Source organism: Chrysochloris asiatica, unplaced genomic scaffold (genome assembly GCF_000296735.1).
Source record: "Chrysochloris asiatica unplaced genomic scaffold, ChrAsi1.0 scaffold00054, whole genome shotgun sequence".
NCBI classification, from domain to species: Eukaryota; Metazoa; Chordata; class Mammalia; order Afrosoricida; family Chrysochloridae; genus Chrysochloris; species Chrysochloris asiatica.
Genome location: NW_006408572.1, coordinates 2,614,981 through 2,639,205, shown reverse-complemented (window position 1 = coordinate 2,639,205; position 24,225 = coordinate 2,614,981). Strand labels below are relative to the sequence as shown.

General features: G+C 42.4%; 1 protein-coding gene across 1 annotated transcript in view; it reads left to right on the top strand.

Moving 5' to 3' along the window:
• The first annotated feature begins 384 nt into the window (after positions 1 to 384).
• The window catches only part of RTN4RL1 (reticulon 4 receptor-like 1), an 85,300-nt gene continuing 61,459 nt past the window's right edge, over positions 385 to 24,225 (top strand). The window contains exon 1 of the mRNA XM_006863456.1: positions 385 to 451. Coding sequence (XP_006863518.1) covers positions 385 to 451 — 67 coding nt within the window. The remainder of the gene's footprint in view (positions 452 to 24,225) is intronic.

Here is a 24,225-nt window from a genome sequence, read left to right as displayed (position 1 = left end):
TCCGCGGAAGAAAAATGAGGCTTTCGGAGAAAAATGAGGCTTTCTGCTCCCGTAAAAATTTACAGCCTCAGAAACCCTGTACAGGGTCGCTAAGGGTCGGAACCGACTCGACAGCTCTTAACAACAACAACAATAAAGATGTACACCCTCGGAAACCCTATACAGGGTTTCTACAGTCGAACCGACTCCACGACACCTAACTAATGAGGCTACAGGAGACATACAAGCCTGTCCTGCAAAGAGATTACATTACAAAGGAAGAAACAGTGAATAAAAACTTTAGACAGTGGTAAAATTTGCTGTAGAGAATAAAACAGTAATGTGCTCTTGTGCTTGGCTGCGTAGAGGGAGCAACATGCGCTAGGGTGGTCAGGGAACTGAACCATGACAATGTGTAAGGACAAAAGCATCCTACGCAATGGCTACAGCAAGTGCAAAGGCCCAGAGGCAGGTAAGAGATTGGTGTATTCTAGAATTGAAACAAGGCCAAGAAGGTTGGCGCATAGTAAGTGGGGGAGAAGTTGACAGTGGAAGATCCCATAGGGTCTTGTAGGCCAGGACAAGGAGTTTGGATTTTGTTCTAAGTGCATTGGGAAGTCATTAGAGGTTGTAAGCAAAGGAATGACATGATATGATTTATGTTTTTAAAAGCTTCCGCTGAATGAAAGGTTGGGAGTTAAGGATGGAGGCAAGACAGCCCAGCGGGAAGGGTGGTGCCCTGCCTGGTTTGGGAAGCAACTATGAAGTGTCTGTCTATATTTCTCCTGCATGGCCCCAGCCAGAAACTAGAAACACCCTACAGCTTGCTGCTGGGACTCAAGGCTCCTGGAACACAGTTCTATGGAATCTGAGCAGAGGCTGTGACCCCGGGTTGCCACTGTCCTTTCTCCTATTTCCCAGACCCAGCCTCCACAGTGGGCATCCAGAAAGTTTTTTAGGAGCATTAGAAAAGATCAACTTGTTTTTGTTTTTTTATGCCTCCAGGTTCAACCATGTTACCATGTTGTGGAGGGTGTCACAGATTCATCATTTATAATAGACCTTTTTTTTTTTTTTTAATGTTTTGTTGTGAATTATGTGATAATTTACATGGGAGAACCTTAGCTTTACATTCATCCTATAGTATATTGTTTAATTGCCATGGTTGCAATCCTCTCCATGTATCATCAACCAACTAAAGGGTATATACCCTGCAAGTCTGCCCCTCGGTCGTCAGCACACAGCCCCTCTTTCTCTCTGGGTCTAAAGTCCCCAGCCACTCTATCTCTCCACATCATCATCTCTGCCTCCATCTCTGGTGTCACTGTTTCTCCTGGTAGGGTCCCTCACTCCACTCTTCTCCCTTGATGGTCCCAGAGACCTCTGCTCCTAGACTGCAAAGTCAATCACTCCCCTCCTTTTGCTACAAAACGTCTACCTTTACATTTCCAACCCTTACAATCAGTCCCAATAACAATCATTCACTATTGATCAACATGTTTTTGTGGTGGTGTGTTATTCCCCTAGATTTTATTAATTTTGTTGTTGAGAATATAAACATGCAGTTTCTACATGTACAATTTAGGGACTTTGATTATATTCTTCGAGTTGTGCAGCCATTTTCAACTCTTTTTCTGACTTGTTTCTTCCTCTCTAACATTAATTCACTGCCCCCTAAGGTTTCTTTCTAATCTTTCAAGTTGCTATTGCCAATTTGATCCCATAGAGATAACTCTTAAAAGGGCATAATTCTCAAGGCAGATTTTTTTTTTTTTACTAGTTAAACTAACCTATTGTTAAGTTTATCTTTCAGGGGATATTATTTTTGCTTAAAGATTTAAAGATTACCGCAGGGATATTGTTGCAAGGGTTCATTCAGACTCCTTGACTTCAGAAAGTCTATAGCCCATGAAAACTTAATTCTATTTTACGTTTTCCCCCTTTTGATCAGCATTTTTTATGGAATCTTTGATTTAAAAAAATATCAGTAACGGTAGCCAGGCATCATCCAGTTCTTCTGGTCTTATGGCAAAGAGGCATTGTTCTTGGAAGCAATTAGTCACACATTGAATGTTGTTGTTGTTAAGTGCTGACAAGTGGTTCCAACTCATAGTGACTCTCCCTGTATAGGGTTTCCGAGGAGGAGCTGGTGGGTTTGAATCGCTGACCTTGTGGTTTGAAGTCCAGTGCTGATCCACAGTGCCCACAGCAGCATCTCCTTCTGCAGTTCCTGACATTCCTTTTCCCTCTCTTGGTCCAGGTGAATGGAGACCAATTGTGCCTTGGATGGCCACTTGTAAGCTTTAAACACCCCAGGCAATATGCAATAGGAGGCAGAACAAAACTAAACATGTTATTAGGCCAATTAACTGGGATGTCCCAAGAAACCATGACCCTAAACCTCCAAACCAAGGAACTAAATCCCATGAGATGTTTGGTTGTACATAAACAGTCTCAATAGCTTCACCTTCCTTTTAAAATCAGTATTGTAAATATATCTATTGCACAACTGATGCCAATTCAACTCAAGTGTACAAATTATTACAGCAATTACAATAATCATCTGTGCAGTCCTTGCCTTAAACAATGTGATGTTTACATCACTCTTAGCCTTCCTGTACCCCTTCCCTCTCACTCTTGGCAGTATCAATAAACTTTGGTCTCTATACATTTGCTTTTTCTTGAATTCACACAATATTTGTCATTTTATGATTGGCTTATTTCACTCAGCATAATTGTCTTCAAATTCTGTCCATACTGTATAGCATGTATAAAGATTTCATATCTCCTGCTGACTGCATATTCCATTGTATATATGTAACACAGTTTGTTTACCCATCTGTTGATGAGTATTTAGGTTGTTTTCATCTTTTGACTATTATGAGTAATGATGCAGTGAACACTAATGTCCATGTCTCTGTTCCTGTCCTTGCTTTCAAGTCTTTGGGGTATACGGTACCTAAGAATGGAAATGCTGATTTATATGGTAGTTCTAGGGGAGCATGGTGGCTCTGTAGGATAAACGCTGGGCTGTGAACTGCAAGTTTGAGCCCTCCAGCCACTCTGTGGGAGAAAGATGAGGCGCTACAGGTTGAGTTGGTCTTCCACAACATTAGCAACCATGGTAGTTCTATTTTTAGTTTTGTTTTGTTTTAAAGAAGCCACCACACTGTTTTCCACAAGAAAGGTACCATTTTGGTAAGGATCCCTGGTGGAATAGGAAGTTAGCATAGTGGGTTATGTAGTGGGTGGCTAACCACAGGTCGGCAGTTTGAGTCCACCAGCACTCTGTGGGACAAAGAGGGGGCTTTCTGCTCTGGTAAAGACTTACAGCCTTGGAAACCCTACACAGGGGTGTTATGAGTTGGGATAGACTCGATGGCAGTGGGTATTTTGGGGTGGGGTACCAGCAATGGATAAGGTACCAATTTTCCCACATCCTTGTCAACATTGGTTATTTTCAGTTTTTATTATTATTATCTTAGCCATACTAGTGGGGGGTGAAGTGGTACCTCACTGTGGTTTTGATTTCCATCTTTCTGGCAGCTAATGACGCTGAGCATCTTTTCACATCCTCATTTGAATGTCCTCTTTGGTGAAATGGTAAGTCAGTCCTTTGGCCATTTTATGATTGGGTTATTTGCCTTTTTGTTTAGTTCTTGACGTTTTATACATATTTTGGTTAGCAGATTCTTGTCGGATATATGGTTTCCAAAAATATTCTCTCAGTAGGCAGCTAGTCTTTTGAGGAACAAAAGTTTTTAATTTTTATGAGTTCCCATATATTTTGTCTTTTGCTGCTTATGCTTTTGTTATTATATTACACAATCCATTGTTGAAAATAGACCCGACAGTATTGCCCCTGCTTGTTTTCCTAAGAATTTTATGGTTTTAGTTTCATAGGAGCCCTGCTTGTTTAGTGAGTTACCCATTGGACTGCTAACTGCAAGGTCAGTAGTTTGAGTCCACCTGCACTCTGTGGGAGAAAGACAAGGCTTTCTGCTCCCATAAAAGTTTACAGTCTCAGAAACCCTACACCGGGTCACTGTGAGTTGGAATCACTCCAAGGTACACCATCCGTTTGCACATTTAGGTCCTTAATCCATTTTTAATTTGTTTTGTGTATGGTGTGCGGCAAGGATCCTTTTCCATTTTTCTGCATGCAGAAATCCAATTTTCCCAGCACCATTTGTTGAAGAGGCTCTTCTTTTCCTATCAAATGAACTTAGCGCCCTTGTCATAAATCTGCTGGACACAGATGTATGGGTTTATTTCTGGACTCTCAACTCAATTCCATTGGTGTATGTGTCTATCTGTTGTACTAGTACCAGGCTGTTTTGATTACTTTAGCTGCATGTTGTTGTTGTTAAGTGCCATCAAGTCAGTTGCAACTCATAGCAACCCTGAATAGGGTTTCCAAGGAGTGAACTGGTGTGTTTGAACCATTGGCTTTGTGGTTAGCAGTCCAGTGCTTATCATACAGCACTACAGTAAGTTTGAGACCTTCTACTTTGTTCTTGGAGTTTTGGTGTGGCACTGTGGGATAAAGCACTAGACCGCAAAGTCAGTTTGAGCCACAAGGTCATCAGTTCATACTCACCAGCCTTTCCTTGGAAACCCTATACAGGGTTACTATGAGTTGGAAATGATTCAACGGCATGTAACAACTTTGTTCTAAATCTTTCAGCATTTATTCAGTCCCACTTGCCATTCCATATAAAATTGAGGATTGGTTTTTCTAGTTCTGTGAAAAAGGCTGGGAATTTTGATAAAAATTACATTGAATTTATAGATTGCTTTGGGTAGTATTGACATTTTATGAATATTAAATCTTCCCATTCATTAACATGGTTGTTTTGGATTAAATTATGTGCCCCCCCACAAAATATGTGTCAATCCTAAACAATATGTCTATATGGGGATGGGTTATCTTTGTTGTATTAATGAGGCAGGATTAGTATAGGGTGTATCTTATGCAATCTCTTTTGAGATATAAAAACATTACAAAAGTGAACAGAGAGGGATAAAGGGATGGGGTAGGATAGATGTCAAGACTCATGGAGATTTCCAAAGAACCAGGAAGCAGAAGCTAAAAAGACAAGGGCCCACACAGAGAGAAAGCCTTCTTTTCCAGTTAGTGCTCTGAATTCGGATTTCTAGCCTCTTAAACTGTTGAAAAAATAAATTTCTGTTTGTTAAAGCCGTCCACTTGTGGTATTTCTGTTATAGCAGCACTAGATAACTAAGACAATGGTTGACATGTTTTTTGAAACAATTTGAGATCTGATATCTTCGCCAGATTGAGTTTGTAACCAGCTTTATTGTTTAAGCCTGCTGGGATTTCATCAAAGGCGTCTGCTGTTTACCCAGAACCATTTCATTGGAGAAAACAGCAAACAGACCTGCATTTCTATCTGATTTCACTTTTTACCTTTTCTCATGAATTTAAGTGCTTGTGAAAAACAAGGCTGATAAGGCAGAGCAGGGAGGGTCAGACCTCAAAGAAGGGCCCCGGAAGGATCTCTGTTGCAGTTTATTAATAGAGTAAAAGAAAACTGGGGGTGGCTGACAGTTTGTGGGGTGGGCAGAGAGGCTTTTCTAGCCAGCAGGCAGCCCTTTGCAGGGGGGCATTGGACAGGGGTAAGGGAGCAGGGGAGAGCTGATTGTTCACCCCCTCCCTGGCCAAGATTTCTAGGCCATCTCAAGGTGTCTGTTGTCTTTACCAGTTTCCGGGCCATTTCAGACATTGACGACAATAAAAGACTGAACATCAGCTCCCATTTGGAAAACAGCAGTGACCCAACCTTGGAGCTGGGCTGGCTCAGTGAGACAGACCCATGCTTTCCTGGGAGAAGGCTGAGCAAGGAAACAGATCAAAAGGCAATGGAAGCCAGGTCATGAGAGTGCCGGGAAAACAGTCTACTTCTCCTCTGTCAGCGCTTGGGACTCAGCTCCTTCTCCTGCTAGGTGGCCTATGTCAGGCCAGGCCAGGACCCAGAGACTTATCACAGGCTCAGTGCTCCCCTGATCTCCAAGGACTCGGTACCACTGTTAGCACCACCCACCTAATAGGATCTGGGTGTCTTTAAGCAGGTCTGTTGACCCAGCAAATACTTTAGCCCAATGCGGGAGATGCTGGCTCGGCATCCTCTCAGGAGAAGATGTGCTGAGAAATTTGGGTTAATGTGCCTTATTCACTTGCTTGAGCAACAGCTAGTTAAGTGCATGCGTTACTTGGCATACAGGCTGCCTTTTACCAGTTGTTCATTTGACCCACTTATAAGGTCAATCGATTTGAACCAATTAGCAAGAGGAAAAGGACTTGTTTATCCTGTAGAGGATAAAGATACAGAGGTCATTTTTCAGTGTCTGGTACCAAGCATAACCATTGTGCTCTAATGACTTCTGACAGGAGTGTTTGGGTGGTGCAAATGGTTAAGTGCTGGATTGCTAAACTAATGGTTGGTTGGAAGAAAGGCCTGGTGATCTGCCTTTGAAACGATATAGCCTTGAAACCATATGGAATTCAGTTCTGCTCTGAAATGCATGGGGTTGCTATGAGTTGCAATCAAACCAGTTGCTTGGTGGCAACTTTTTTTTTTGCCTTCTGGCAGGTGGGACTTCCAGCAGCAGCATGAATCAGCCACAGTGTGTCTGGGATGATTCTAGAAGAGGGCAGAGAAGAGAGAGAGAGTCCAAGAGTGAATTCCAGACCCTCCTAGTTGTGGAGACTATTCCCCTCCTAACTTTCCCAGATACACAGAGAGAAGCCGGTGGGCTGCTGTTGGCTTAGAGCATAGTCCCAGACTTTCTGTGAGAGCAGGGGGCCACGTCCTCCAGATATGGGGCCTTGGATTTATTGAGGGTCTTCATCTTCTCATTTAATCTTACAAACTTCTTAATGGGCTGATTCAATGTGCATGTGGGATTGAGGGCAGTGTTTTTCTTCCAGTTTTATTGTGCCCACTACAAACAGTTGACGAGTTCTTGGGTTTCAGTTCTCATAGCATTTAATAGCCTCTTCCAGAGGAGCAAATTCTTGACCTTTGAGGGTGGGTTTGCTTTTTTTTGGAAGAGGCCAAAAGTAATTTGAAGTTGTGTGTTGCAAATAAAGCAGATGAGCAATTTGGGAAATGTGGTTTGCTTTTCTTGTTGGGAAAATTTTTTTTAGATTCAAAACAAGATGGGATGCTATGGAATCAAGTCAGTTTTCTTACAAGGCAAGTACACGTCTGAAGGAAGACCCAAGTGCGTCAGGTGAAGAGAAGACTGCATCTTGAAGTGGGGGGGTTGGTTTCCCAAAGTAACTACTCCAACAGAAGGGAAGGGGAAGGGAATTGATGCTTTATTGAGCTGCTACTATGTGCCAGGCACTTTTATACACATATCTCAGCTGCCTAATATCATTTCTGGAATAGGCTGGTATATAAAATAATTCATAAACAATCCATGATCTTGCTTAATTCTCACAGTAATCTTGTGAGAAATGCATAGGTAAAGAAATTAAGGCTCAAAGATGTTAAATAATTTTCTGTATTGCTTTCCTGTTGTTGTTAAGTGTCTTTGAGTTGGTTCTGACTCATAGCAACCCTGTATTGGGTTTCTAAGACTTTAAATGTTTGCGGAAGCAGAAAGCCTTTTCTTTCTCCCACGGAGCAGCTGGTAGGCTCAAACCGCCGACCTTGTGGTTCCCAGACCAGTGCTTGTCCTATGGAGCCACCATGCTCCCATTACTTTCTGAGGCTGTCATAATACAGTACCACAAAATGGGTGGCATATAAGAACAGGTATTATCTCCCAGTTCTGGGAACCAGAAGTTTGAAATCAGGTGTTGGCTGTATTGATATTGATTCTTTCTAAGGAGTCTGAGGAAGAATCTTTTCCTTGCCTCTCCTGTAACCTGCTGGTGATGGCTACTGATCCTTGGCATTCCTGGCTTGTAGATGCAACACTCCAATTCTGTGTCTGTCTTCACATGGCCATCTTCCCTCTGTATCTCTCTGTCTTTGTGTCTCTTCTTTTTTTAGGATGCCGTTCATATTGCATTGAGCGCTGGTGGTGCTGTGGGATAAACAGTGAACAGCTAACCACAAAGCAGTTCTAACCCACCAGCCTCTCCGCAGGAGAAACATGACATTCTTTGCTTCTGTAAAGATTTACAGCCTCGGAAACCCTATACAGGGTTAGTATGTGTAGGAACCAACTGTATGGCACCTAACAACAGCTCATGCTGGGTGAGGACACACGCTACCCTAATGTGACCTGTTAATTGGTAATAAGTATCCTCTAAGATACTGGGGGTTAGGATAGCAGCATAGATTTTGGGGGGAACATAATCCAACCCCAAGATCACAGAATTTATAAGTTCTAGGGCTGAGATTCAAACCCAGGTCACATTGTCCCCCAAACTCAAGGCTAATTCCTTTTTAGATGTGTAAGTTCTGACATACCCCATACCTCCTCATTCCCAGTAAACACACATACTTAGGTTCATGTGTCACAGTGACATCATTCTGGCTGCGTTCACTATTCATAAAAGACTTATAAAAGAAAGCAGGTCGTAAAGGAGTCATGTACTGTTTGAAATGCTGACTATGTGCGGTGGCAGCTTTTGTCAGCAGGCATCAGGGGACGCGCGGGTGACAATGGCAGAGCGTGAAGTATGGTGTTTATTAGATACTGGCAAAGGCCTGGGAGTTCCAGATGCCAAGTGGTGATAAGCGGGAGCTGCCTGTCTCAGCTCTCATACAGCTCCTGTAGCTGAGGAGACCCCCAGTTCTGTGCCACTGAATCAACTGGTCTCTTGGATAGGCCAGCCCTGCCTGGGAGCTTTCCTGGCCATAGGGCAGGCCAGGGCTCCCTCTAGACCAAAATAATAGCAATAATAATAGCAATAATAGCTAATGCTGATGAAATGCTTTATAGTTAAGCTCTGGTCCATCTACATACTCTTCGCATCCAACTGGACTTCTCATAGTCACAGCCACCTACATATACCAATTCCACGAGGAGGAGTTTATCTTAGTGATACCCTAGCGCCTGTGGGCAAACATACACATACAGGAGAATGCATGTTATCATGGCTGATAACAGCAACAAATGGAAACAACTTGAATGCCCATCAGTAGGGGACCAATTGAGTAGATTCCAATACCCTCATATAATGGGTTACCTTGTTGCTGCTCCAAGGAGTGGGAGACTCTGTATATGCTGATACGGGACAGATGCCAAGTTATATTGTCAAGTGAGAAAGCAGTGGTAATATACTTTGCTACCATTTGGGTTTTTTAAAAGGGAAGATATTCTTGTACGTGATAGAAATTTTCTGAAAAGACACAAAAGAAACTGTTAGCAGTGGGATGCCTCTGAACAAAGTTCCTGGGGATTGGAGGGCTGAGAGATGAAAGGGAACTTATTTTTCATCGTAGACCCTTTTGTGTTCTTGGGTTTTTATTTATTTATTTTTACTATGTGCATGCATTATCTTTATGATTAAAAAGAAAGTGGGAAGGGGGTTTAAAGAACAAATCCCCAGGCTTTATCTAGTTCCTCGGTCTACCTTTTCTACCTTCCTCCAGCCCGATCCTGCCTCCTTGACTCACAGACCATGTCTCAGTTTCTCTCCCCGGGCCCTAGTCCTTGCCCACCCCTCTGAGACATCCATTACAGCCTCTTACAGGTACTTAAAGCTTACGCTTTTGCCTTAAAATACAAATGATTCCAAATCTGGAGAGAAGGCTGAGCTTCATTGCATTTATAGAACAGACAGAAATCAGCTGGCGCTGAGATGCCCGATAAATGTTTGCTGAATTGAATCGAATCTGTGATTCGGTTGGTTACACTGAGCAAGGTACTAATTGGCCGAGGTCAGGCATCCAATCCCACACAGGTTGGCTCTCTGAAGCCAGAGAGAAGCTCTGTTTCTTTGCATGTAGACCAAACTCTAGCTCCAGTGTGGCTATGTGTCACAAGGAAGCCAAGGGCTTGTGAGTGTAAGGAATAGGAGGGTGCTAGATCCAGCTCTGGTAGCGTAATGGTTATGAATCGGGCTGCAAACCGTAAGGTCAGCAGTTCGAAACTACCAGCGGTTCCGTGGGAGAAAGATGAGGCGTTCTGCTCCCGTAAAGATTAACAGCCTCGGAAATCCTGTGCAGGGTCACTATGAGTCGGAACCGACTCCACGGCACATAACAACAACAACAACAACAACAACAACAAGATCTAGTATATACCATCTCCCGGAGATGCAGCAGCTCAAAGTGGGCCACTGCCTTGACTTTTGAAAGCAGAATACAACAACGGTGTGATAACAGAAAGATCCCAATATGGAAAGATTTGAACTCTGAAGAGCATCTGTACTCAAAACCAAACCCACTGCCACCCAGGTGGTTCAAACCCATAGTGATCTTCTAGGACAGAGTAGAGCCGTCCAGAGCTTCAGAAGCTGCAGATCTTTACGAAGCACACTATCATATCTGTCTCCTGTGGGGCTGCTGATGGGCTCAATCGGCTGCCCTTTTGGTTAGCAGCTAAGTAATTTAATTATGATACCACCAGAACATCTGGAGTGGATCTCAGTGTGAACACTAATGTACACTCTAGGTCCATGAGTGATACAAAGGTTTGGTGTTTGACTATTCCCCCAAAGAAGGAACCCTGGTGATACAGTGGTTAAGCACTTGCAAAGGGAAAGGTGGGCAGTTTGACCCCACCAGCTGCTCCTTTGAGCTGCTCCTTTGTTGTTATTAAGTGCCGTCGAGTCGGTTCCGACCCATAGTGACCCTGTACAGGGTTTCCGAGGGTGTAAATCTTTACGGGAGTAGAAAGCCTCATCTTTCTCCTGCGGAGCGGCTGGTAGTTTCGAACCGCTGACCTTAAGAGCTGCTCCTTAGGAGAAAGATATTCCAGTCTGCTCTGTAGAAATTGTTGTTGTTGTTAAGTGCTATCGAGTCAGTTCCGACTCACAGTGATCCTGTATAGGGTTTCTGAGGAGCAGCAGGTGAGTTTGAACTGCCGGCCTTGCTGTTCAAACTGTCTTGCAGTCTAGTGCATTATCCCACAGCGCCACACCAGGACTATAGCCTTGGAAATTCTATAGGGCAATTCTACTGTGTCCTACAGGGATGCTATGAATCAGACTTGACTTAGCAGCGACAGATACTAATGTAGAGGTAGAAGTCTGAACATACCAGAAGGCACCATGGAAGAAAAGCTTTGCTATCTGCTTCTGCACAGTTTGTTGGTAGGTGCTGCTGAGTTGATTTCAACTCCTAGCAATCCTGTATAACACAGTAGAACTGCCTCCATAGGGTTTCTAGGCTGTAATCTTTTTAATTTTTTACTTTTTATTGTGAATTGAGTGAAGGTTTACAGAGTAGATAATCGGTTTTACATTCACCACATTATATACTTTGCTTCACTACATGATTGCAGTCCCCTCCATGTACCAACAGTTAATGCATTTACCTCTATTCACTTTAACTCTTGCTTTTCTCCTGCTACCTTCATCTTCCCTCTGCTAACCTGTTGTATATTACCTGCCCCATTACCCATGTTAACATGTGTCTACCCTTTACTTTAGTCCATGAATAATTTTCCAACCTTGACACCCCCCCACCAATAACCATCATAGTTTCTTTTATCAAGAAAACCTTTTTTTAAAAAAAAAACTATTTACAACATTGGTCTCATACAGTGATCAACTGATTTTTATAATGTCCTCCAGGTTCAACCATGTGATGTGTTTTCACAGATTCATCATAATCCTTCAGTGTTTTGTAGTATTTCATTGTGTGGATGTACCAAAGCTTGTTTAACCATTCTTCAGTTGATGGGCATTTAGGCTGTCTCCAGCCTTTTGATGTGTCTCCTGTAGACAGCATGTTGGAGGCTCCTGTTTTTGGATCCACTCACTCTGCCAGGTCTTTTTCCATTGGAGCTACTAGTTGGGTTCTGACCGACAACCTTTGGATTCATAGCTGAGTGCTTAACAGTAGCACTACTAAGGGCTCATCCCATAAAGATTATAGCCAAGAAAACCTTATGGAGTATCTCTACTCTGTGTAACGTAACATGTGGGATTTCCATAATCGGCTTCATGGCAACAATGACTATTAACTATGGACTTTAGTTAATAATTTGTCGTTGCTGTTAGGTGCCATTGAGTTGGTTCTGATTCATAACGACCCTGTGCACAATAGAAAGAAACATTGCTCGGTCCAACCAGCCTTATAATCATTCTCATACTTGAGGGTGAGTGTGCTGCCGCTGTGCCAGCCCATCTCATTGGGGGGCTTCCTCTTTTGTTGCTGCCCCTCTTCTTTACCAAGCATGGTGTTTTTCTCCAGGGACTGGTCTCTTGATAACATGTCTGAAATATGAGAGATGAAATGTCACCATCCTATTGGTTCATCAGTTGTAACAAATATATCACAGAAATATAAAATGTTAATTATAGGAGAAGCCATGTGCAAGGAAGGAAGAGAGTGTATGGGAACTCTCTGTACTTTTTGCACAATTTCTATAAACCTAAAACTGCTCTAAAAAAATGAAATGTATTTCTTTTAAAATGTACAAAGAAAAAGAAAAAAAATGCTGAGAAAACGAGAAACGCCTCTCTCTGGGTACTTGATTCACTCGAAGGAGGGCATCTTCGGTGTCTTTCCTCGGACATCATGGCCTGTTCCTGCTCATGTCCTCCAGACACACACCAGCTGCTGGACCTTCAGCACAGCTGGCTTTCTTCTCTGGTGTCTGACACCATCCCCAGGCATTGGCAGACGCATGGAACATGAAGGTGGTCAGTAGGTAGAACAGTGTGCTGTGGCATTTCTCCTATGCTTTCTGTTTTCTTGTTTGAGACATTCTTTAGCAGAAAGGAGAGTCTCCCTTGTCCATGACCATGTTGTTGGTCTTGAAATGGAGTTCCTCTACTGGTTCTCTGGTCTCAGACAGTATGAGATACTCTGACACTTTTCATGAGACTATGACCCAGCAGCTTGACTTTGGCTCCAGGACTCCTCTTGCTTGCTCACAGTAGAGACTTCTTGTTCCAGTAAGGGTTGTTATGATGAGGAAGCGTTTGCCTGCAAGTGCAGTGAGTCAGAAAGCTTGATGTGCCTTCTGAAAAAAAAAAAAAAGAAAGAAAAGAAAAAAACATCTATAATCTTTGGCCACATTAATAGAAGTGCCAAAATCTAGGGCAGCCTGCTTTGCTCTATGCTGGGTACATGGTGAGTCATCCTCTCCTTCCTCATCTTCTACCAACTGAGTCCATCTCCTGCATACTGTGCACACCATTTCTACAGCCAATACCATCTTACGCCAGGGCCCTCATCTCTTGCTTGCACTATTGCAGCGGCCTCCCGACTGGTGTCCTACTTCCTTCTCTTGTCTTCAGTCTTTTACTGCAACCAGAGTGATGTTAGGGAACACCATCTGATCGGATCACTTCTCTTGCTTAAATTCTTCAATGGTTTCCCGCAGCTCTTGGAATAGAAACCAGAAAAACCGTACAAATTGCCATCAGGTTGATTCTGACTCATGGCAACTCCACGTGTGGCAGAGTAGAACTGTGCTCCACGGGGTTTTCAGTGCTGTGAATTTTTGGAAGTAGATCACCATGCCTTTATTTCAAGGTGACTTTGGGTGGATTTGAACCACCAACCTTTTGGTTAATGTGAGTGTTTAACTGCTTGTGCCACTTAGATAACCTCTTGGAATAGAGGCCCCTGTATTTAACATGGTATTCAAGACTGTGTGTGATCTAGCCAATGCCTAACTCTTCAACCTCACCTCACACCACTTTCTCCTCACACTGATTGATTTTCTCTTCTTCAGTGGCTCAGTCCTGCTCAACCTTGTGGATTCTCCTGCCTGGAATGTTGCCCCCCACCCCTACCCTACTCACCTAGACATTTTTCTCCTCTTTGGGGCTCAACTCAAATGCTATTCCTTTGGTAAGTTGTCACTGAGCACATGTCCCTTCCTTCCCATGACCTAGATCAAGTTCCCCAGGGACTTGGTATCTATGACTTTTGAATTCTGCAAACATCTAATGAGACCAGCTGGGTGCGCTCTTAGGTGCTGAGGACTCAGTGGTGAGGCAGACAGGCATAACCCTGCCCTCAAGGAACTTACACTCCAGTGGGGATGAATGATAGTGACGTAATACCAGGGCTGATGAGGACCAGGAAGGTGAGAACAAAGAATGAGGGGTGCTGCTTTGGGATAAGGTGTTTGGAAAAGGCTTGCTTACAAGGAGGGGATGTTAATCAGAGACCTGGGTAAGATAAGGGAGGGAGCATGTAGATGCCAAGGGATGAAAGAGGAAAGGGAGCTGAGAAGGAATGTGCTTGGTACAGTTAGGTAGTCACCAGTGGGCCGAAGCATGAGAGGCCAGAGTGGTGTTGGATCCCTCAGGGCCTGGTAGGCCATTGTGAGGTCACTGAATTTTATGCAGTGTGGAGTGATTAGAGGGATTGAATTTAAACTGGTTTACATTTTACTTTGTTTTCCTTTAAAAAAATGGAGGAGACTTTGGGTTGTAGGTGTGGAAGCAGAGAGGGAGGTAGGAAGCACTGCTGAGTCTCAGCAGAGAGATGACAGCTTAGACTGAGGTGGTATCTGTATCTTAAAAGGCTCTCTCACTCAGTTGTTTAATGCTGTAACTAGTCAGGCATGACTCTGAACTGTTACTATGGCCCTGTGTTCTCCCTGCCCCTGGCACATATTAGATAGATAAATAGTGACTCTGAGTCAACTTTGACTTGTGTACAAGAGAAACGGTGTCTGGCCCATTGTCATTGTCAGGGTTGTCAACATGTTTGAGTTCACTGTTGTGGAGACTATGCCAGTCCGTCTCACTGAGGATCTCTTTGTCCTCATTGACCCTCTACTTCACCAGACATGATGTCTTCCTCTAGCAGCTGGTCTCCCTAATGACATGTCCAAAGCAAGTGAGTCTGACAGTGCTCTCTTGTGACCCATAGGATTTCATTGGCTAATTTTTGCAAGTAGATGGATGGCCAGGCCTTTCTAGTTTGTCTTAATCTGGAAGTTCCACTGAAACCTGTCCACCATGAGTGACTCAGCTGGTATTTGAAATACTGGTAGCATAGCTTTCAACTTCACAGCAATACGTAAGCCCCCACAGGATGACAAAGTGACAGACAAGTTGTTGTTGTTGTTGTTAGATGCCATTAAGTCAGTACGGACCCATAACGACCTTATGCACAGCAGAATGAAACACTGCCCAATCCTGGGCCAACCTCACTACTGTTGCCACGCTTGAGTCCATCGATGCTGCCACTTGGCCAATCCATCTCATTGGGGGGTCTTCCTCGTTTTCTCTAGCCCCTCCTGACAATATGTCCGAAGTATTAGAGATGTAGTTTGGCCATCCTGGCCTCCAAGCATCACTCTGGCTACACTTCCTCCAAAAAGGGATCTATTGATTCTTTGGGCAACCCATATCACTTTCAATATTCTCCTCCAACACCATAACTCAAAGGCATCAATTCTTCTACGGTCTTCCGTATTCACTGTCCAGCTTTCGCATGCATATGAGGTTATTGAAAATACCATGGCTTGGGTCAGGCGCACCTTAGTCCTCAAACTGACATCTTTGCTCTTCAACACTTTAAAAAGGTCTTGTGCAGAAGATTTGCCTAATGTAATACGTCATTTGATTTTTTGACTGCTGCTTCCATGAGTGTTGATAGTTGAGCCAAGAAGAATGAAGTCCTTGACAACTTCAATCTTTTCTCCATTGGTAAGAATGTTGTTTATTGGTCCAGTGGTGAGGATTTTTTACATTGAGATGCAAGCCATACCGAAGACTGTTCTTTGATCTTCATCAGTAAATATTTCAAGTCCTCTTCACTTTCAGCTAGCAAGGTTGTATCATCTGCATATCGCAGGTTGTTAATGAGTCTTCCTCTAATCCTGATGCCACGATTTTCTTCATAGAACCCAGCTTCTCAGATTAGTTGCTCAGCATACAGGTTGAATAAGTATGATGAAAGAATACAAAGACAGACAAGTAGTGGGGCATATATTAAATGCTCAGGAAATATCTGTTGATATTTGGGTAGTTTTATGGGTTGAATCATGTCCCCCCCCAAATTTGAGTTGAAATCCTAACCCCTGTACCTGTATATACAACCCAGTTTGGAAATAGTTTGTCTTTTATTATGTGGATGAGGTAGTATCTGTCTAGGGTAGATTCTAAACCTCATTGCTTCTGAGTTACAGAAAGACCAGGGTAGACACAGAGATACAGATGAGGGAAGAAGACAGATTCCATGCAAGCATTATTTACAAGCCAAGGAACTCCAAAGAATCAAAGATCACCATCAGATATCAAAAACTAGGAGATAAACTCATAAAAGGAATTGCTAAGGGAAAGGTGGGTGGTTTGAACCTACCAGCTGCTCCTTAGGAGAAAGATGTGCCAGTGTGCTTCTGTAGAGATGACAGCCTTGGAAAGTCTATATTGATGTTGGTGTTAAGTGCCATGGAGTCAGTTCCTAGTCATAGCGAACCCTATACAGGGTTTCCGAGGAGCACCTGGTGGGTTTGAACTGCCGACCTTTTGGTTCGCAGTCTAATGCTGAGCCAACAGCACCACACCAGGAGTCCTTGGAATCTATAGGGCAGTGCTACTCTCTCCTACAGGGCCGATAAGAATCAGACTTGACGAGACAGCAATAAATATTAATGTAAAGGTTGTAAATTTGAACTAAGACCCTGATTTGGACTTTCCGCTTCTAGAACTGTGAGAAAATAAATTTCTGTTTTTTAAAGCCATCCAATTATACCACCCCAAAATGGTATTTTTGTTATAGCCATACTAGGAAGCTAAGACAGGTAGTGAAGATGTTAAAAAACAAACAAGTTCTGGACTTCAGACAAATGGACTAGGCAGACATATACATGGACCCTTTACAACAAGGATCTCAGAGATCAAATGAACAGACACAGATGAAAACCCTGGAACTCTGAACTTCAGAGAAAAGGTTAGAGAAGTGCTTGCTGGGAGGAGAAGCTGGGCAGGGAGGGAGACTGACTAGTGAACCACCAGCCATTTTGTGAGCAGCTTTGGCAACAGCAAGTGGCCTGGCAGAACAGATTCACACAGGTGATGGGAAAGGTGTGATGCCTTCTCCTTCCTCACGCTCCCACGGTGACCAGAGAGGTGGCCAGCGCCCACCCTCATCCACCCCCAGTGCATATTCTGCTCTTATGAGTTTGGAACCATGAGGTTAGGAGCCATTCCAGTATGAGCCGGTGGCTGGCTGCACTGCTTTAGTTGTTCGATTCAGGTGGTCTCAGCTCCAGACCTACAGAACCTGCAGAGCTTCCAGACCAGGATTATTCTAGCCGAAATTCTCATAACTAGTCATCCTGCCCCCAGCTTTCCTGTGTTCCTAACAGACACTGAAACCAGCTCCATCAAGGGCCTCCAAGAACTACTTCCAGATTGTGTGCCCTGAACATAGGCAACAACTCCATCTAGGGCCAGGAACACCACTGTCACATCCCTCCCACACCCACCTTGTAAACTCCTTGGCTGACAGGAGTTTCCCAGAGCTTTTTCTCTTCAGGTCCAACAGCTGCACTGTTGTTTTTTTTGTTTTTGTTTTTTTTCTTTTGTTGTTCTGTTGTTTCTATTTGTTTATTTTTTCTTCTCCTTCTCTTTCAAGTCCATTGAATTTTATACTTTCTGTCTCTGCTTTTGTTTTTCCTTCTTCCATTTTTCATTTCCCTTTTTCTTTTTATTTCCTTTTGATGTTTCTTTACTACGCTTCAGCCTCTTTCTCTTTTCATCTTCCCTCTTCCTGGTTTTTTGAAGTTATTTATTTATTTTCTCTTTAAATAGCTCCATTTTCCTGTAGCTCATTTCTCCTTTTAGTTATTATATTCTTTTTTCTCAGTTGCTGCCAGTTTTTATTTTTTTTCTCCTTTATTATTATTGATTTGCATTGTTGGTTGCTTGTTTATTGTTTTATTTTCTTGGGGGTGTGTGTGTGTATGTGGGGGGAGTTCTCCTCTTTAATGCCTGACAGAAGATAGCAACCAGCCCAACCACAGCTGTTCACTTTGCAGCTCTACCCCCTGGACAAGAGCCAACACCAGCTCCTATAGCATCTGATCAACAATAGACAGCAGCCAACACCAGCCAAACCCACCTTAAACTGAGGTGCACAAATGGAGAAAGGTACAAGGTTTCAATTTTCAAACTATACCTACAGGAGACAGTGAGAGCCTAAGAACACATAAACATACAATCACCAATTAAATACAAACACAATAACATGACAATGCCCCAGAGACAACAGACAATTTTAGCTCACATGAATAAACAAGAATAGCTCAAACAAATGATCAAGATGCAGAGCCATAAAATGTTTCAGAGGAAGACAAGGCAATGGAACTAACTGAAAAAGAATTCAAAAGAAGGATATTTAGGTACCTTCGAAGGATTGACAGAAAGATTGAGGAAAGCAAGGGGAGCACAGAAAATACTTTAGAAAGACTCAGGAAAACAATACAAACTGACAAAATAAATGCAAAATTTGAAGCAATACAAAAACTGCAATTAGAAATCCAAAAGATTAATGCTAAGAATTCAAAAATGGACAATACATTGAAAAGGTAAAGGAAGAGATTCGAAGCAATAGAAGCCCAAATTAGTGAGCTTGAAGATAAAATTCTCAATACTAGTATGCTAGAAGAACAATCAGATATAAGAAGAAAAAATCCAAAGAAAACCTAAGATTTATTTGGGACAACATTAAGAGAAATAATTTATGGGTGATCAGAATTCCAGAACAGAAAGAGACAATAAAAGACACAGAGAATAGATAACAATACAAGAAGATGAACGAACCCCAAATGAAAGAGCCCAAATGTAAATCACCAAGACATATCATAATAAACTTTCCAAAACCAAAGACATAGAAAGAATCCTGAGAACAGCCTGGGGAAGACAAAAAACTGACTAAACTGTTATTTCTCAACAGAAACTATGCAGGCAGGAAGGCAATGGAAGGGCATATACAGAACTCTGAAAGGAAAATATTGCCAATCAAGAATCATATACCCAACAAAACCATCCCTCAAATAAGACAGTAAAATTAGGATATTTCCAATAAATAGAAATTAGAGGAATTTATAACAACGAGACCAACTTCACAAAAAATACTAAAGGGTGTTCTTTGGACTGAGAACCAAGAACAGACAACTTGAGATGACCATACATGTCAATACCACCTAGAACTCAACCCAGCTATGTTGTTGTTGTTATGTGCCGTGGAGTTGGTTCTGATTCATAGCGACCCTGTACAGGGTTTCTGAGGCTGTAGATCTTTACGGGAGCAGAAAGCCTCATCTTTCTCCTGCGGAACAGCTGGTAGTTTTGAACTGCTGACCTTGCGGTTCACAGCCTGGTATGTAAATATTTAAAGTAAAACAAACCTACAAGACGGAAACTAGGGAACCAGAAGTATCAATTGATAATGAAGTCAGCTACAAAGCAAAAAAAAGTGAATAGTGTAGATACAGAATTTCCAAATGGTGAGGAAGTCATGTAGAATTCAAGATAAAGCAGATAATTTTAAATGGGGAGGAGATAGCAAATTATAGGATAATCACAAAGAAAATTAATACACCTTCACATCAAGATAAAAAAGAGGAAAATCAGAAAGATTTATTAAACATTGTACAACAGAAATGAAAAGAAAACCCATAAATAAAATGAGCTCAGCAGAGAAAATTATGTGGAACAAAGAAACCAGCAGCCCCACAAAAAATGACAGTAATCATTTCATACCTATTGATAATTACACTGAATGTAAATGGATTAAATGTACCAGTCAAGAGACAGAGAGTAACAGCATGAATAAGAAAACAGCATCCTTAAATATGCTGTCTACAAGAGACACATCAAAAAGATGGAGACAGCCTAAGTGCCCATCAACAGAAGAATTATAAAGCAAATTTTAGTGCATACACACAATGAAATACTATGTAACATCGAAGAATAAAGATGAATCTGCAAAACACCTCACAGCATAAATGAACCTGGAGTACATTATGCTGAGTGAAATTTGTCAATCACAAAAGGGCAAATGTTGTATGAGATCACAGTTGTAAAAAGTTAAGAAAAGGTTTTCTGATAAAAAGAAACATTCTATGATGATTACAAGGTTGTTGTTGTTGTTAAGTACCATAGAGTAGGTTCCGACTCATAGTGACCCTGCACAGGGTTTCCAAAGCTGTAAATCTTTTCAGGAGCAGAACGCCTCATCTTTCTCCCGCAGAACTGCTGGTAGTTTTGAACTGCTGACCTTGGGGTCAGCAGCCTGATTCGTAACCATAAGGAAAGGAAAATTATTCACAGGCTAGAGGGTTGTTGTTGTTAAGTGCTGTCGAGTTGCTTCTGACCCATAGCAACCCTGTATAGGGTTTCTAAGGAGCAGCTGGTGAGCTTGAACCAATCTTGTGGTTCATACAACTTTGCAGTCTAGCGCATTAGCCCACAGTGCCACACCAGAACTAGAGAGTAGACATATGTTAACATGGCTGATGGGGCAGGCAGTATAAAACAAGAAGGAGATGGCAGAAGAAAGTATAAGGTAGCAGGATACACAGGGAGGAATGCAAGAGTTAATTGAATATAGATAAATACTGTTAACTGATGGTATATTTAGGGGACTGCAATCATTGTAATGAAGCAAAGTGTATGATTTGTTGAATGTAAAACATCTTTGCTCCTGAACACTTTAAAGATGTCATGTGCATCAGATTTACCAATGCAATACGTCGTTTGATTTCGTGACTACTGCTTCCGTGAGTGTTGATGGTGAATTCAAGCAAAATGAAGTCTTTGACAACTTCCATCTTTTTTCCATTTATCATGATGTTATTTATTGGTTCAGTGGTGAGCATTTTTGTTTTCTTTACACTGAGATGCAACTCATACCGAAGACTGTGGTCTTCGATCTTCATCAGTAAGTATTTTAAGTCCTCTTCATTTTTAGCAAGCAAGAATGTATCGTCTGCATATCGCAGGTTGTTAATGAGTCTTCCTTCCATCCTGATGCCACGTGTTTTCTTCATATAATCCAGTTTCTCGGATTATTTGCTCAGTATACAGATTGAATAAGTTTGGTGGAAAAATACAACCCTGTTGCACACCTTTCCTGATTTTCAACCATTCGGTGTCTGCTTGTTCTTCTTGAACAACTTCCTCTTGGTCTGTGTACAGATTCATCATGAGCACATGTAGTGTTCTGGGATGGTTGTTCTCCACAATGTGGTCCATAGCTTGTCATGATCCACAGAGTCGAAAGCCCTATTAGATACTAGCAAAGGTATCTTGGGATTTCTCTGAAGAAGAGAATTAGGAAAATTGTCTTCAGATCCATAAAGGAATTAGATTCAGTGGCTCTAAGCTACACAGAACCCCATTTGTCCCTCTTGCAGGCTGAAAGCGAAGAGTACTTAAAATACTTAACTAATGAAGAACAAAGACCATAGCCTTCTGTATGGGTTGCACCTCAATGTTAAGAAAACAAAAATCCTCACCACTGCGCCAATAAATGGCATCCATATAAATGGGGAAGAGATTGGCACAGTCAAGAAATCAGACAACATATTGCATTGGGCAAATCTGCTGCACAAGACCTCTTTAAAGTGTTCAGGAGCAAAGATGTCAGTTTGAGGACTAAGGTGTGTCTGATCCAAGCCATGGTATTTTCAATAACCTCATATGCACGTCAAAATTGGACAATGAATAAGGAAGACCATGAAGAGTTGATGCATTTGAGTTATGGTGTTGGAAAAGAATATTAAATGTACCATGGACTTTCAAAAGAACAAATCAACCTGTATTGGAAGAAGTAGAGTCAGAGTGCTCCTTGGAAGCTAGGATGACTAGACTTCGTCTCTCATACTTTGGACATATTGTCAGGAGGGACCAGTCACTGGAGAAGAATATCATGTTTGGTAAAGTGGAAGGTCAGAGAAATAGAGGAAGACCCCCCCAACAAGATAGATTAGCACGGTGGCGGCAGCAGCAGTGAGCTCAAGCATAGCAATGATTGTGAGGTTGGTGAAGGACTGGGCAGTGTTTTGTTCTGTTGTGTGTAGTGTTACTGATTCAGCGCTGACTCAATGGCACCTAACAAGAAGGGTGACTGAAAGTTACCTGAAAGAATGAAACTTGACCTGCACCCGCTGTAGACAAGCTGCTTCTGGGAGGAGGCATTCAAGCATGGGTAGCTTAATGGTCTTCTGTCAGAGATGTTGGGGGCGTCCTATAGGGAAAGTATATAGGTGAACATCCGAGCACCCATATGCATTGCAGACAAACCCAAGCACTGTTTAGACCTTGAAGGAATCCTAGAAACGTCATGTCTGGTGGACTACAAATGGGTTACAAGTAACCCAAAATCAAATTGTTAGAGTGAAAAGGGATCTCACTGACTCAAGAAGCTAGAAGATTGAGATTCAGGAGCTACTTGGTCACTCAGTGTCACTGGGACTTGGTTCCCTGATGGCTTTCCTTGTGTTGGTGTCAGTCTCAGAAAGCTCTAGCAGCTTCTCTTTATATCCCCCCCAAGGAAAGAGCGAACTCTTTCCTCAATCGATGGTTTGAGCAAAAGTTGTTGGCTTTATGTCATTGGCCCAAGATCAGCCTGGACTAATGTGCTGGTTGGGTACAAGCCCAGCACATGGGTTGTTGGGAGGGGGCAGTTATCCCAAAGGGAAATCAAGTATGTGCATTCCAGTTGACTTCAACTCCTGGTGATCCCGTGTGTGTCGAGGTAGAACTGGCATAGGATTTTTAGTGACTGATTTTTAGGAAACAGATCCCCAGACCTTTCTTCTGAGATGTCTCTGGGTGAATTCAAACCACCAACCTTTAGATGAGCAGCTGAGAGTGTTAACCATTCCATTCGCACCACCCAAGGGACTCCAGAACATCAGAGTATAAGAAAAGTAACTGAACTCTGTCTTAACGAAGAGTAACATCTCATGGGTGATCAAAAACCTAAATGAATTATACTCTACAAATGGTTTGTTAAGCTTTCCTGCTTTTTAAAAAAACTTTTTATTGTGAATTGGGTAAAAATTTATATAGCAGATCACCAGCTTTTTATTCAACAATTCATGAAGCAAAACTAAAATATTTTGCTTCATCTCTTTCCTTTTTTTTTCCCTTAGCACCTGACTGTATTTATCAAATGAGCTGTTCACAGAACCCCATTTGTCGCTCTTGCAGTCTGAGACAGCCTCTGAGGCTCACCACTAATATTGTCCAGACTGCTCATTTTACAGATGAGGAAGCTGAGGCTGAGGACCGATTCAATGTCACACAACTCGATCACAAACAGAACCAGGACTCTGTGTAGAAGCCTACAGCGAAGGTTCACTTGCTAATTTTGAATCCTAGCTCTGCCATTTGCTACCTGTGGGACTGTACATTGTTGGTTTCTATGGTTGCCATATCAAATTACAACCGATTTAGTAGCTTACAACAATATAAATTTATTTTCTTACAGTCCTGGAGACCAGAAACCAGAAAATAAGTTGCTGGTAAAAATCTGCTCCTTCCAAAGACTTTAGGGTAGAATCCATTCCTTGCCTCTTAGCTTCTGGTGACTTCTACATTCCTTGTGGTTATGTCATTCTAATCTCTGTTTTCTCACAGTGTTTTCTTGTCTGCTTTCTCTCTTTTATCTTTCATAAAGACACTTGTCGTTGGATTTAGGGCCTACCAGGGAGTCCTGGTATGTGTGGTGCTGTAGAATAAACAATCAACCAACCATTAAGTCGGTCTGAACTGCAAGGTCAGTGGTTCAAACTCACCAGCCACTCCTCGGAAACCCTATAGAGGGTCGCTATGAGTGGGAAGTGACTCAACGCACTTAACAACAACAGCAGTCTTTCTTTTTTTTTTTTTTTACCTCTGTCTCACTTAGCCCATTGAGACCTGTCTAATTGTTCTCCCATCTGCTTTGCTCTTCCATTCCCCTCTTTCTACTTGTATATTGCCCCCTCCGTAGCACCCAAACTATCCTGTGTCTAATCCCTGCCCTGTGCTCCACTTTCCCCTCCCTCCCCTCACCCACCCCCAACATCCCAATAATCAACAAAGAATTCCCCCCACCCCCCTTTAGTATGGGTTCTTTCCCTTAGTCTTTTACAGTAGTGGTCCTCTGCAGTATTTCTCTTTTT